The sequence below is a fragment of the Trichomycterus rosablanca genome, chromosome 2 (assembly GCF_030014385.1).
Source record: "Trichomycterus rosablanca isolate fTriRos1 chromosome 2, fTriRos1.hap1, whole genome shotgun sequence".
Classification (NCBI taxonomy): Eukaryota; Metazoa; Chordata; class Actinopteri; order Siluriformes; family Trichomycteridae; genus Trichomycterus; species Trichomycterus rosablanca.
The window spans coordinates 50,919,765-50,935,530 of record NC_085989.1 but is presented as its reverse complement, the minus strand read 5'-3'; the positions used below and the strand labels follow the sequence as shown (position 1 = coordinate 50,935,530).

General features: G+C 39.6%; 1 protein-coding gene across 1 annotated transcript; it reads right to left on the bottom strand.

Annotated features, from left to right (window-relative positions):
- Nucleotides 1-7,558: 7,558 nt before the first annotated feature.
- On the bottom strand, nucleotides 7,559-11,750 carry LOC134335128 (NACHT, LRR and PYD domains-containing protein 1a-like). The gene is made up of 7 exons (XM_063017580.1): nucleotides 11,709-11,750; nucleotides 11,384-11,602; nucleotides 10,576-10,831; nucleotides 9,752-9,862; nucleotides 9,528-9,648; nucleotides 8,230-8,271; nucleotides 7,559-8,060 (listed from the first exon to the last, which is right to left on the bottom strand). Exons 1-7 carry the CDS (start codon nucleotides 11,738-11,740, stop codon nucleotides 7,795-7,797), a joined length of 1,047 nt encoding a protein of 348 aa, XP_062873650.1. The 5' UTR covers nucleotides 11,741-11,750; the 3' UTR covers nucleotides 7,559-7,794.
- Nucleotides 11,751-15,766: the final 4,016 nt, after the last annotated feature.

The following is a 15,766-nucleotide window of genomic DNA, read 5'->3' as shown; positions in this document are numbered from 1 at the left end:
GATGGACATGAAAAAGTGCTTCTGTTCTGACCGGGTGCTAGCATAGCATTAGCTATAGAACTGTATGAATGTTTCTTTAAGAATGAGAGAAGTCAAGGATTGGTGTAGGAACAGATTCTGTGCTGGTGTGAAAATGAGCATTTAAGATCATCTCAGGTAAATAAAAGTCATGTGACTGACGTTTAACTTCTTCCTGTAGACGATCTGGTTGTTCTGAATGGAGAACCAGCGCCTGTAGAGAGAAACAGCACAAATAAAACACCACAATGATACTGAACGCTGGTTTAGAGCTTAAATCTGTCTTTTCTTCTCTGTTAAACTGATTTGTAGGATCATTAATTGCAGGATAAAGAATTAATTGTAGAATAAAACATTCATTTATATTAATAAACTGCTATTAGAGGACAGAACTGTGGCAGCTACTGAAACAGTCGATTCTCCCAGCAGCTCTTTATATACACGACAGATAAACTGATGTTACAATAATCATATTCACTGTATTTTAATTCATCATAATGAAATAAATAAAGTATAATTATTATTATACAGCTGTTGTTCACTATAGAACATCACAGCATGTGGTCGATTTTAGCTTCCTGTTAGCTATACATTTATAATATCGTGTTAATGGATATTTGTAGTAAATCTGAACATTTTATTATTAGATTAACAGTTATAAATAAAAGTAAAAATAGTTTTTAATGATATTCAGCTTCAGTAAGAACATTTGTAACAAACACAGCCTGTAATTTACTGTGAATTTAAAATGTAATTAAATTAAAGTGTATTTTAGATGTTTAAAAAGAAGCTCTTACACTAAATGTGATGTTTAAAGAGAATAATTCTGTTTAAAATCATGAATAAATGTGTTTTAATGTGATGAAGGTAATAAAGTTGAAGTGTACTGAGGTTGTAGCCTGATTTCACTGCTACACAAATAAAACAGATGATTTTCTGATGATTCTGATTTAATAACATTAAACATGATTTACATTCACGTCTACAGTGTTGGCTAAGCCGTGTGATTTTAGCTCAACACAAACCTGCTCCATGTTTTAAAGATGTTGTCCATCCTGATGAACAGATAACCCTGCTTCATGGTACCGTCCTCCACGTCCAGATCATCACCCGAGTCGTCCTGAGGTGAAACTTTATTAGAAACTCGATTAAAGAGTCTGAATATGGCTGAGCTCCTCATTATAGAGGCGTTAGTTTCAGCAGATCTCTTCTCTTGATCCTCCACCATGAGAGAAAAGCAAAATGCTGAAGCTTCATTACAGTCAGACTTTAGAACACGGTAACACAGAGATGATGTCACAATACTCAGCAGCTCAGTTCCACGTCCTTCACTTCCACTCACCTTCACTTCTGTGTGCTTCAGTACATTCAGCTCATTTTCATCAACCGCTTCATCCTGGTCAGGGTCACAGTGGGTCCAGTTCCTCTGGAAAATACCCTGCATAGATCACCAGTCCATCTCATATACCCAACACCCCCCTGTTTTACACCACACACTCAGCTTAATTAGAGTAGCCAGTTATGCATATATTTGAGAGGTGTGAGGACACTGGAGCGTCTAAAGCTCTTCCTGCTCACATAGTAACCTGATGATAATGTAGTCAGGTGGTGCAGCGTGGTGCAGCGGTAAAAACACACGCTGGAACCAGAGCTGGGATCTCGGATGCATCGTATCACGTGAACAACGATTGGCCTGTTGTTCAGATATGGGTGGGACTAACCCGGATGGGGTCTCTCTCTCATGACTGGTGCAATTACAACTTCTGCTGGCTGATTGAGAGTGCTGTCAGGGTGTGTCTCTCTATACACAACGCTGAGCTGCACTGCACTCGTCAAAGTGTAGGTGATAAGATGCATACGGCTGCTGCCCACGTGTCGGAGGGGGCGTGGATTAGCTTCATTCTCCTCAATCAGAGCAGGGATTGGCATTGGTGGAGAGGAAGCATGACATGCTAAAAAGGAGAAAAAGGGGTGAAAATACATCAACAAAATAAAAGAAAAAAAGAAAATAAAATAGTGAACAGCACATTAAACACTGATTCTGTCGACATATTAGCTAATTTTATTGTTTCTCCAAGTCAAACCAGGATGGGTTCAGGTTACGACTTTGACTGGCTGCTACAAAACTTGAATCTGTTTATTATTGTTATTATGTTACTCAGAAGTGAAGTCATGGTTTGGATTATTTATCTATAAATCTTTCAGATCATTAAAGATCATTAAAAGTGCATGTGGTGCATGACTGAAGGAACCAACATGCTGAGGCAGATAGAAACTGAAACTACAAGTTGGGCCATTTATATGGATACACCTAAATAAAATGGGAATGGTTGGTGATATTAACTTCCTGTTTGTGGCACATTAGCATATGGGAGGGGGGAAACTTTTCAAGATGGGTGGTGACCATGGCGGCCATTTTGAAGTCGGCCATTTTGGATCCAACTTTAGTTTTTTCAATGGGAAGAGGGTCATGTGACACATCAAACTTATTGAGAATTTCACAAGAAAAACAATGGTGTGCTTGGTTTTAACATAACTTTATTCTTTCATGAGTTATTTACAAGTTTCTGACCACTTTAAAATGTGTTCAAAGTGCTGCCCATTGTGTTGGATTGTCAATGCAACCCTCTTCTCCCACTCTTCACACACTGATAGCAACAACACAGAAGAAATGCTAGCACAGGCTTCCAGTATCCGTAGTTTCAGGTGCTGCACATCTCGTATCTTCACAGCATAGACAATTGCCTTCAGATGACCCCAAAGATAAAAGTCTAAGGGGGTCAGATCGGGAGACCTTGGGGGCCATTCAACTGGCCCACGACGACCAATCCACTTTCCAGGAAACTGTTCATCTAGGAATGCTCGGACCTGACACCCATAATGTGGTGGTGCACCATCTTGCTGGAAAAACTCAGGGAACGTGCCAGCTTCAGTGCATAAAGAGGGAAACACATCATCATGTAGCAATTTGAAATATCCAGTGGCCTTGAGGTTTCCATTGATGAAGAATGGCCCCACTATCTTTGTACCCCATATACCACACCATACCATCAATTTTTGTGTTCCAACAGTCTTGGAGGGATCTATCCAATGTGGGTTAGTGTCAGACCAATAGCGGTGGTTTTGTTTGTTAACTTCACCATTCACATAAAAGTTTGCCTCATCACTGAACAAAATGTTCAGCAAATCCAACACTGAACCAGTTTCACGAAACTTTGCAAACAGTTTGCTAACTGTAGCATGGGAGATGGGTGGTCTCGTAGGGTGTCTTGCATTGAAATCTGCTGCAATGACCCGGGTACTGCGTTCACCAGACATCAACACAATTTCTATCCGCTCCTCACGTGTTAACCTCTGCGACATGTCAATGGCTGTAAACAAGAAGAAGCTTGTAAATAACTCATGAAAGAATAAAGTTACGTTAAAACCAAGCACACCATTGTTTTTCTTGTGGAATTCTCAATAAGTTCAATGTGTCACATGACCCTCTTTCCATTGAAAAAACTAAAGTTGGATCCAAAATGGCCGACTTCAAAATGGCCGCCATGGTCACCACCCATCTTGAAAAGTTTCCCCCCTCCCATATACTAATGTGCCACAAACAGGAAGTTAATATCACCAACCATTCCCATTTTATTTAGGTGTATCCATATAAATGGCCCACCCTGTACATTTGTTGATGTATAAATCTTCAGCAGAATGATGATGTTACTTAATCAAACTCTATAGTGCAGATCTGGTAAATAAGCACAGTCAGTACTGTACGATGCCGAGCGTTCTAATTATTATGTTCAGGTGTTTCAGTTACAACAATTCACAACACGTGAATAAAATCAATCACATCTAATAGATTCTATTCTACAAACTTTTTGGCAACAGTTTGGGGAAGGCCTGTTTCTATTCCAGTATGATTTTGTCCCTATAAAGACGTGGTTTTATAAGCTTGGTGTAAAGATACTTCAGTGGTCCTGACCTTAACCCTTTAATGGTCTCACCAAGTAAATAATGTTTCAAAAATAATTTCTTTGAATTTCTTAGTTTCTTGGGACTAAACCAACAACATACAAATTCATATTTTTATACTAGTGCCCTCAGTATTTTTAATGAGCCTCGACCAAACAGTTCAGATGATCACAAAAATGATCCAGCTTTCATGGATGATTTTTCAGCTGCAGCTTAACACACGTCAACCAAGGAGTAGATACGGCCCAAACAAGATCATTTTGTGGGAAGCCATTCTAAAGAGGGGAAAGCTGTTATAGTCCCCCCTCAAAAAGGTGTGGGGTGCATCTTAATATTAATGCACATTGTTTTATATAAGATAGGATAGAATCTTATATATCCTATCCAATATAGGATATTGGATAGGATATCCAATGCCTCCCATGGCTTCTCCTACCACTCCTATGCAGATGACACTCAGCTTGTTCTGTCATTTCCTTCTTCAGACACGCAAGTCTCAGCTCGCATCTCAGCATGTCTGCGAGATATCTCACAATGGATGTCAGCTCATCATCTAAAACTTAATCCCAGCAAGACAGAGATGTTGCTCATTCCTGGAGATCTGTCTCCAACCCAGGACCTAGTCATTTCTCTGGATGACTTCCTGATTAGACCATCTGATAAGGTTAGAAGTCTTGGTGTTGTCCTGGATAACCAGCTGACCTTCTCTCCTTATATAGCCAACATGACGAGATCGTGCCGGTTCCTCCTGTACAACATCAGGAAGATTCGGCCATTTCTCTCCAGAGAAGCTACCCAGATTCTGGTGCAATCACTTGTAATCTCTCGGTTGGACTACTGCAACTCCCTCCTGGCAGGAGCTCCCATGGCCACTATTAAACCCTTACAGCTCATTCAAAATGCAGCTGCCCGTCTGGTCTTTAACCAACCCAAACACTGCCACATCACCCCACTGCTGCGTTCTCTTCACTGGCTTCCTGTAGCTGCACGCATTCAGTTTAAAACACTGACGCTCGCCTACAAAGCCAAAAATGGACCAGCCCCAAGCTACCTTCGGGGTCTAATCAAACCCCGCTCTGTACCACGCAACCTCCGAGCCTCTAGTCTAGCTCGACTTGAGCCTCCATCCAGGACTAAAGGAAGACAAGCATCAAGGCTGTTCTCTGTTCTAGCGCCCAAATGGTGGAACGAACTTCCTCTGTCTGTCCGAACAGCTGAGTCTCTTGCTGTCTTTAAAAAACGATTAAAAACACACCTTTTTACTAAACACTTAGGCTGATTTGTACTTATTTACTAACACTTTATTCCAATCTTTTCCAATTAAAAAAAAAAAAAAAAAAAAAAAAAAAAAAAAAAGGCACTTTGGTTCTAACAGGTTTTAGCAGAGTTGTGTTCTTCGACTGTTGTCTATCTAAACTTAAGGAATGAAATGTTCACTATGGAAGCACTTCTGTAAGTCGCTCTGGATAAGAGCGTCTGCTAAATGCTGAAAATGTAAATGTAAATGTAGAATGAGATGAAGTAGGATGAGATAAGATAGGATGAGATGAGATAGAATAGGGTAAGATAAGATAGAATAAGATATGATAAGATAGGATAAGGTAAGAAAGTACAACCCCAATTCCAATGAAGTTGGGACGTTGTGTAAAACATAAATAAAAACAGAATACGATGATTTGCAAATCCTTTTTAACCCATATTCAATTGAATTCACTACAAAGACAAGATATTTAATGTTCAAACAGATAAACTTTATTGTGTTTTGCAAATATTCACTTATTTTGAATTTGATGCCTGCAACACGTTCCAAAGAAGTTGGGACGGGGGCAACAAAAGACTGGGAAAGTTGAGGAATGCTCAAAAAAACACCAGTTTGGAACATTCCACAGGTGAACAGGTTAATTGGAAACAGGTGAGTGTCATGATTGGGTATAAAGGGAGCATCCCCGAAAGGCTCAATCGTTCACAAGCAATGTTCACCACTTTGTGAACAACTACGTGAGCAAATAGTCCAACAGTATAAGAACAACGTTTCTCAACGTGCAATTGCAAGGAATTTAGGGATTTCATCATCTACAGTCCATAATATCATCAAAAGATTCAGAGAATCTGGAGAAATCTGTGCAAGTAAGCGGCAAGGCCTAAAACCAACATTGAATGCCCGTGACCTTCGATCCCTCAGGCGGCACTGCATTAAAAACCGACATCATTCTGTAACGGAAATTACCACATGGGCTCAGGAACACTTCAGAAAACCATCGTCAGTGAACACAGTTCGTCGCTCCATCTACAAGTGCAAGTTAAAACTCTACCATGCAAAGTGAAAGCCATATATCAACAAAACCCAGAAACACCGCCGGCGTCTCTGGGCCCGAGCTCATCTGAGATGGACTGACACAAAGTGGAAAAGTGTCCTGTGGTCTGACGAGTCCACATTTCAAATTGTTTTTGGAAATCATGGACGTCATGTCCTCCGGGCCAAAGAGGAAAAGGACTGTCCGGATTGTTATCAGCGCAAAGTTCAAAAGCCAGCATCTCTGATGGTACGGGGGTGTGTTACTGCCCATGGCATGGGTAACTTGCACATCTGTGAAGGCACCATTAATGCTGAAAGGTACATACAGGTTTTGGAGCAACATATGCTGCCATCCAAGCAACGTCTTTTTCAGGGACGTCCCTGCTTATTTCAGCAAGACAATGCCAAGCCACCTTCTGCACGTGTTACAACAGCGTGGCTGTAGTAAAAGAGAGCGGGTACTAGACTGGCCTGCCTGCAGTCCAGACCTGTCTCCCATTGAAAATGTGTGGCGCATTATGAAGCGCAAAATATGACAACGAAGACCCCGGACTGTTGAGCAACTGAAGTTGTACATCAAGCTAGAATGAGAAAGAATTCCACCTACAAAGCTTCAACAATTAGAGTCCTCAGTTCCCAAACGCTTACTGAGTGTTGTTAAAAGGAAAGGTGATGTGACACAGTGGTAAACATGCCCCTGTCCCAACTTCTTTGGAACGTGTTGCAGACATCAAATTTTAAATGAGTGAATATTTGCAAAAAAAAAACAATAAAGTTTATCCGTTTGAATATTAAATATCTTGTCTTTGTAGCGTATTCAATTGAATATGGGTTGAAAAGGATTTGCAAATCATCGTATTCTGTTTTTATTTATGTTTTACACAACGTCCCAACTTCATTGGAATTGGGGTTGTATGAGATAGGATAAGATAAGATAGGGTGAGATGACATAAATAGATAAGAAATATTAGATATTATACAATGAGATGAGGTAGAATAAGATAGGATGAAATAAGATGAGATGAGATATCATGAGATAAAATAAGATAAAATAGGATACGATGAGAAAAGACGAGATAAGACAAGATAGAATAGGATATGATAAGGTAAGATAGGATAAGATAAGATAAGATGAGATAAAATAGGACAGAATAAGATAGGATACGAAGAGATAAGACAGTATAGAATAAAATAAGGTAAGATAGGATAAGATGAGAAGATAAGATGAGATAAGATAAAATAGCCTTTTATTATCCCACAGGGAGAAATTTGTTACGTTACAGCAGGTTTCAAGAATATACAGATATAAAACGTGTTTATACAGATATAAAAAATAAAAAGAAATACAATCATATAAAAAAGATATATAAAACTATATATATAAAATATCACAAGAGAAATATAAAAATGTCCAACAAACTCATGGCCGGGTATCCACATAGTTTCGGCCATATTCATATTCTGTTTAGGTGATAAATCTCTCTGTGCTGTTTGTATTTTGTGTTTGTGTGTATCTCCTAAGCCCTGCTGGGACCAGACTCCAGATCATCCAATAAGAAAGGTTCCTTCTCCCTGAGAACCCTGTAGAATTCTTCTTTTATAGTTCCTGAGTTGAGAAATGTGTAAAGCTTCCTCATCTGATGCTGAGAGGTTTTATTAGCTTTAATCTCTTCATACGTTTCCTCACTGATCATGTTTTTACTCAGTAATCTGTCTAATATCTCCATCACTGACGTCACTTTCTGAATGAGATTTTCTCTGTGTTTCTCCACAAATTCTGCACCTGAAATAAAGAGAAACATCAGATTTGTACAGTTCAGTGTTTTACAGACTAGTAAGGGAACAGCCTTGTGCAAAAGTTTGGAGTTTCTGTTTGGAATTTACATGGAATTGATATAAACTTTTACACAGGACTGTAGGGATTAAAGCTGGACTAGGTCAGAAAGGTTTACCTGCTGTATTTACAGTTGTTGTGGCTTCTTTTGAGCTATAACCTGATAAAATAGAACAAAAACAAGAATAACTGCTGTGTTATGTTATAAATGTTAGTTACAGCTGAAGTTAAAATATACATACACAGCATAACATGAACTTCTCTTACAACATAAATCATTTTAGTGGAACCACTGATAAATAAAATCCTCTGCCAGCAATTAATCTTCATTTTGAGGAACATCAATCAGATCCAATGGGTTAAAAACTGATTATCCTGCTGCACCACCTGAGCACCCTTAATGTATGTTAGCATACAGCCTCTTTTATTAAGTTATGTTAATACAATTACATATATAAATTATACATACATGCTAACATATATAGATACAACATTTAATACCATATAAAATTAATCCTTTATATAATCCTATACAATTAATCCTATGAATCCGATATATTTAGTAAGTGTACATACACATATTTTATTATGGGTATTTCATATATGTTATAAACTTACATCTACATTTGTAGATGATGTATGTTATATTAATATATCACCTTACAGCTAACATGTGTGGAAAAGTCATTATTGATACAGGGGCATATATGTCATATATTACATTTCAGTGTGGGGATGTTCAGAGCTGTTCAGTTGAAGCAGCCGATGCCGATTCATGAGTCGACTGAGTTGTTCAGTTTGTCGTTTGTGTTTCAGTTTAGAAGTTACGCCATTATTTGCACTCATAGTAAACTGGTCAACTTTAGTGCACCGATTGCATCTAACTAACCACACATTGGGATTCGGATCTAATTGTCAGCAGTTGGGATGTTACACTGGTCACCATAATGTATTTTTAAAATCTGCAATCTAATTCTGACACATTCCAGTGCACAAGTCTTACAAAAAAGCTTCACAGAAGAGGAGATGATATTGAAGCTAAAGGTAAAAGGAAGCTATTCTATATAGATGCCTATGGTTTAGCAAAACAGGTGTCCCAATACTTTTGTCCATTTAGTGTTTGTTTAGAGAAAAATATATTTAAGCCCAATAGCTCTGTACTGACCTTTTATTTTCTCTTTAATACAAAGAAGATTGTTGAGATTGTTGGGTTTTGCTTCATCACTATTTTAGATTATCTTGTTTTTAACTTTCTTCTTTAAGTTTGAGTACTTTTGATATGATAAACCTTATAACCTGCTCATGAGTAAAGTTTCACTTGAGTTTTATTCATCAGAAAATAATGATTTACTCAGGTGTGAATAGTTTAACCTCTACAGCTCAATGCACACAAACACAACAAAAACACTTGTGTACCTGTAAGAAAGACCCAACGTGGCCTCCACACCATCAGACCATCTTCTTCTAAAAGACCTAGTCTGATATTTTTGACTTTGTCTTTAATCAGCACCTCAAAAGTGGGGTGAAATATCTCAACCTGCAGAAACCACAGACAGCTATAAACCTGATCCCAGAATATAACAGATCAGCCTGTTGCAGTGTTAATGATTATTCATCAGTTTAATGCACTGGAATTTTACCTCTGGCTGGAATTCATGGGGCTCACATGATGGTCTGTATTTTTTACCTGGGGTCAGGTGACATTTGGAACTTGCCGTAATGTACCTGATGCCTTGATGTCGTTTTTGCACCTTCAAGGGTGAAAACAAAATTTAATTATTTTAAAACCACCATAAAAAGCCAGGTTACAGTTTGCAACATCACATGGGAACAAAGATCCTACTTCCTGAAAAAAATGTCCTCTGGTCTAATAAAAAATGGAACTATTTAGCCATAATGACCATTTTTATGTATGAAAGAAAAAGCTAAAGAGCACCATCTCAACCGTGAAGCAAGAGGTGGCAGCAGCATGTTGTGGGGGCGCTCTGCTGCAGGAGGGACTGGTGCACTTCACAAAACAGACGGCATAATGAGGAAGCAAATTATGTAGAGATACTGAAGTAACATCTGAAGACATCAGCCAGAAAGATAAAGGTATATTTGGGTCCTCCAAATAGACAATGAACCCAAGCATACTTGTGTTGTTGGCTTAATGTGGATAAATGGATTGAGGAGAACAAAGTAATGGAGAGGTAATCACAAAAACCTGACCTGACCTAAATTCCATGAAAAAATATGGGCAGAACTGAAGAATGGGGGGGCCAAAATATTTGTGGAAGGCTAACCGAAATGTTCAACAATGTAACAGGCAATGCTACCACATACAAAGAACATGAATGTAAACTTATGGAGCTACTAAGAATATGATAAAATAATTATCACCTTTTTCATTACTGTATAAGCAAGCAAAACTGTCTGTTTTACCAAAGAAATAAAGTATAAAAAATAAACAAAGGTGTTTTACCTCCTCCACTGGAACATTTCCTGGGAGTAAATGCATGTTCAGTTTATTTATTTCTATATCAGGCATTTCTTCACAGAAGAGAAGGATTTGTGCAGTGATGGGACTAGCAGAGAAAATTAGATTAATTATGACACCGAAGAGGGAGAGATCCTGGACGTCTATCACCACATGTGTGTTCGTCACTTCTCGTGGCTGGATGATCTCTAAATTACTGCCAGTAACATGTGCCACAGCCAGTCCAGTCTGGTTTTGCCCTGTAACATCTGGAGCACAAAATCTATTCAGATCAACAATTTACAAACCTAGATTGTTATATGAGCCATGAGTGAAGACAACATACACATCTACATACACATCTAAGAATGTATGTAATAGAAAGAATCTTTCTTCAGATCAGAACACTTACGTCTTTGTACAAAAGACTGATGACTTCCCAGTGCCCATATAAATAATGGGGCAAAATATCTGCGCCCATTAAGAAGGTGAATTGTTTGGTAAGTCAGTGCTGTGCAGCTTTAAGGTAGATAGAAGGTAGATATACACTTGGTAAATATTAAAGCTTTCTATTTGTAAACCTGTGTGGATCCCAGTTCATATTAAGCCATTTTAGATCCTACACTGGCTCCTCGTGTATTTTAAGAACACATTATTTACTGCATTAACTATTTTATATTAACACAGTTTGGACACTTTATAAAGGTTTGAAGACCAAAAATAATGTAATTATATTATGATCAGATGTAACTAAACAACTAGTTTATCACATTTTAAAGAAAATAACATATTGTGAATGTTAATCAAAATAAATGTACCAAGTATCTGGCAGTGTGGGAGGTGCAGACGACTTATTGAACCTTCAAAGCAATCGATACTGTACAGGGGTCCAGCAGGCTGCATTTGGCATAAACCCTCCAGAAAGCTGTTATCCCAGGACACCATTTTGTACAGCACCTCTCCTTTACCTTCCATCTCAAACACCAGGTTGGTAATTTCACACTGAAACAGTCCAGCATGACGGCAACAGAATCTACAGTCCAATAAACCCGAACAAAATGTCAGTAAGTATATCTGACTGTTGTACAGTTAAATACATCATTTATTTAAACAAGTGAATAAAATAACAGAAATGGTACCTGTAAGCATCACCCACTTCAGGAGAGAACATGTTTTTACCTGCTGAAAGCTGTTAACAGAAGAACAAAAGGAGAAAACATGAGTCTTCTCTGGGATGGAGGCATTAGCATTAGGTCTTACTAGCATAAATCCACTTTAGGTGGGAGTCCTTCTATATATCACAGTTTGCTGGTTCCTTGGTTGTAAAACGTTTTCTCTGAAACTGTGATAACAGACCCAGTGGCCCAGTGTTTCCACCAGCGTACAATAGCAGCACATTTCTTTCTTTCTGGAAATTACCCAGCTTTAGGTCTCTAGTTGGCACTCCCAGACGGCGCTTTAGGTCTCTAGTTGGCACTCCCAGACGGCGCTTTAGGTCTCTCATTGCCGCTCCCAGACGGCGCTTTAGGTCTCTCAGTGGTTCTCCTCGATAGCGCTTCAGGTCTCTCGTTGGCGTTCCCCAACTGCCCTTCAGGCGCTCCCAGACGACGCTTCAGGAATCTTGTCGGCGCCCCCAGAGGGTGCTTCTGGTCTCAAGTCAGAGCCCCCGAAGGGCACTTCAGATCGCTCGTTGGCACCCACAGATGGGTCTTTAGGTCTCAAATTGGCACCTCAAGCTGGTGCTTCAGGCTCCTCGTCAGCGCCCCCAGAAGGCGCTCAAGGTCTTGTTTGCGCTCCTAGGCGGTGCTTCAGGTCTCCTGCCAGCAGCCTGTATTCAAGCACTCTTGTCATGCCTGCCTCAGGGTCCAGCACCTCCTTTTTGTTTTCTTTTTATTGTTTTTTTATTTAGGCACGTCAGCAGTTATGCCTACAGGGGGCACTACTGTCACGATTGGAGCTTCTGTGCTCTGGAGGGACTTGTTCAGGTGCAACGCCCACCTCTCTGGGAGCACTATCTCCTGCAATGCCTCATACATGATTGGTCCCTTCGGCTAATTAGCTTCAGCTGCCCCTATTTAAGAGGAGAGCTGGAGAACAGATGTTGGTTTCTGTGACTCTGACTTTGGATTTGTTCTGGTTTGCCTTTGCCATTGTTTCCTAGCTCTGTTTGTATTCTTTGATCTGGTTTGTCCTTGTTTTTGCCTTTGTCTTTCAGTTTAGTTCTGTTTAGTCCAGTGGTTCCCAAACTTTTTCTGTCACGCCCCCCTTTGGAAGATGAAAATCTGTCATCCCCCCCCCCCCACGTCCCAACAAAATGTTGACAAAAATAGGCAAGTTTTCACTTTTTTGATATAACTTCAAAGATCATGAATGTTCCTTTCACCTTTATTTCAGTCATTTCTGTTGTACTTGACTTTATCAAACCACTTTTTGACATCACTGGACTGCTCCTTCAATCAGTTTGCTGTTTCAAAAATAAAAAAAAATGAAATAAAATTTGCAAACACTTTGCAAAAAAGATAAAGTTCAATCTGTGCCAATTTGTGAGAGTTCAAGTCTTATCAGTGTATTAGTGGCTGTTTTTCTTTTTATCACCGTCAAATACCTCTTCATTCTATACATCTAGACCAGGGGTTTACACACTTTCATGGCTTGAGATCTACTGTTTCAGTCTTAAGGTCATCACCATCTACTTTTTACAGTCCCCTCATCATTTTTCAAAAAAGCTTTGAAGCTTTTTGAAATGCGCTTTAGTTTCTGTAGTGATACAGGGGGCCAAAAAGTATTTAGTCAGCCACTGATTGTGCAGGTTCTCCTACTTAGAAAGATGAGAGAGGTCTGTAATTTTCATCATAGATACACTTCAACTATGAGAGACAAAATGAGAAAAAAAAATCCAGGAAATCACATTGTAGGATTTTTAAAGAATTTATTTGTAAATTATGGTGGAAAATAAGTATTTGGTCAATAACAAAAGTTCAACTCAATACTTTGTAACATAACCTTTGTTGGCAATGACAGAGGTCAAACGTTTCTTGTAAGTCTTCACCAGGTTTGCACACACTGTAGCTGGTATTTTGGCCCATTCCTCCATGCAGATCTCCTCTAGAGCAGTGATGTTTTGGGGCTGTCGCTGGGCAACTTGGACTCCACAAATTTTCTATGGGGTTGAGGTCTGGAGACTGGCTAGGCCACTCCAGAACCTTGAAATGCTTTTTACGGAGCCACTCCTTCGTTGCCCGAGCGGTGTGTTTGGGATCATTGTCATGCTGGAAGACCCAGCCACGTTCCATCTTCAATGCTCTCACTGATGGAAGGAGGTTTTGGCTTAAAATCTCACGATACATGGCCCCGTTCATTCTTCCCTTAACACGGATCAGTCGTCCTGTCCCCTTTGCAGAAAAACAGCCCCAAAGCATGATGTTTCCACCCCCATGCTTCACAGTAGGTATGTTGTTCTTGGGTTCTTCTTCTTCCTCCAAACACGACGAGTTGAGTTTTTACCAAAAAGTTTCATTTTGGTTTCATCTGACCACATGATATTCTCCTAATCCTCTTCTGGATCATCCATATGCTCTCTGGCAAACTTCAGACGGGCCTGGACATGTACTGGCTTAAGCAGGGGGACACGCCTGGCACTGCAGGATTTGAGTCCCTCTCGGCGTAGTGTGTTACTGATGGTAGCCTTTGTTACTTTGGTCCCAGCTCTCTGCAGGTCATTCATCAGGTCCCTCCGTGTAGTTCTGGGATTTTTGCTCACCGTTCTCATGATCATTTTGACCCCACGGGATGAGATCTTGACCCCAAGGGAGATTATCAATGGTCTTGTATGTCTTCCATTTTCTTACAATTGCTCCCACAGTTGATTTATTTACACCAACCTGCTTGCCTATTGTAGATTCACTCTTCCCAGCCTGGTGCAGGTCTACAATTTTCTTCCTGGTGTCCTTCGACAGCTCTTTGGTCTTGGCCATGGTTGAGTTTGGAGTCTGACTGTTTGAGGCTGTGGACAGGTGTCTTTTATACAGATAACGAGGTCAAACAGGTGCCATTAATACAGGTAACGAGTGGAGGACAGAAGAGCTTCTTAAAGAAGAAGTTACAGGTCTGTGAGAGCCAGAAATCTTGCTTGTTTGTGGGTGACCAAATACTTATTTTCCACCATAATTTACAAATAAATTCTTTTAAAATCCTACAATGTGATTTCCTGGATTTTTTTTCTCATTTTGTCTCTCATAGTTGAAGTGTACCTATGATGAAAATTACAGACCTCTCTCATCTTTCTAAGCAGGAGAACCTGCACAATCAGTGGCTGACTAAATACTTTTTGACCCCACTGTATTCAGCTCTACAGAGCAAGTGACTGATAAATCACACTGACCTTATTCTGATGATTTGCTCTAAACAGTATCAGTCAGGTTTATGTATCTGAACAGGAGCTGCTGATGCTCAAGCAGTTTTTCAGGTGTTTATCAGTAAGGATGGACCCATAGTTAGGGCAAAGGCTGATTCAGCTGTCAATCATGTGGAAGTTCCAAACTGTCCAGCAGAGGCCCTCGACTTCATATAAATGTCAGATTGTAGAGTTAAAATTACAAGAAAACATTATAGATGCTTTATGCGGACTGAGGTGTAGTTATGGTAACAACCCGCAAATTAAACAAACAGTGACATTTCATGTTAGTCACGCTGACCTGTTTGAATGAGGAACGATGTACCAGCGTGTACTGAGCAATTAATGTATTGGGCTCCCCGATCTAGACTCTCTGTCAGAATGAATCCTGACACACCTGAAAACACGGTTTGTTTATCGTCCACCATAAAAAAAATCCGCTTAATTTCAGTCAGATGCGCCCCTTTGTTGTGCCCCACACTTTGGGAACCGCTGTTCAGTCTGTTCAGTCCTGTTTTAGTCTGTTTACCCTGTTTAGCCTGCTTGTCTAATTCAAGACATGTCTAGTTCTTGTTTAGCTTAGCTTAGGGTTTAGGTTCATGTTTCATGTGTTTAGGTAAGTGGTTAGCATTAGCATAGGTTTCTTGTATGTTTAGATAAGTGTTTAGATTTAGCGTTAGCATTTATCTTAGTTTCTCTGTGTTTAGCCTTTAGCTTAGCATAGTTAACTTGTTTGCGTCTTGTCTTGTTATAACCTCTCTTGTGTTTGAACCAGTCTCGTGATTCCCTGTCGTGTCTGTTATT

What these genes read in the sequence shown, in the direction of transcription:
- LOC134335128 (XM_063017580.1), bottom strand. Translation starts at nt 11,740, where the DNA reads ATGTTCTCTCCTGAAGTGGGTGATGCTTACAG. An exon ending in GAAGTGGGTGATGCTTACAG is followed by an intron (nt 11,603 to 11,708) that starts GTACCATTTCTG and finishes ATTGGACTGTAG; the next exon opens with ATTCTGTTGCCGTCATGCTG. An exon ending in CACTGCCAGATACTTGGTAC is followed by an intron (nt 10,832 to 11,383) that starts ATTTATTTTGAT and finishes TCCAGATGTTAC; the next exon opens with AGGGCAAAACCAGACTGGAC.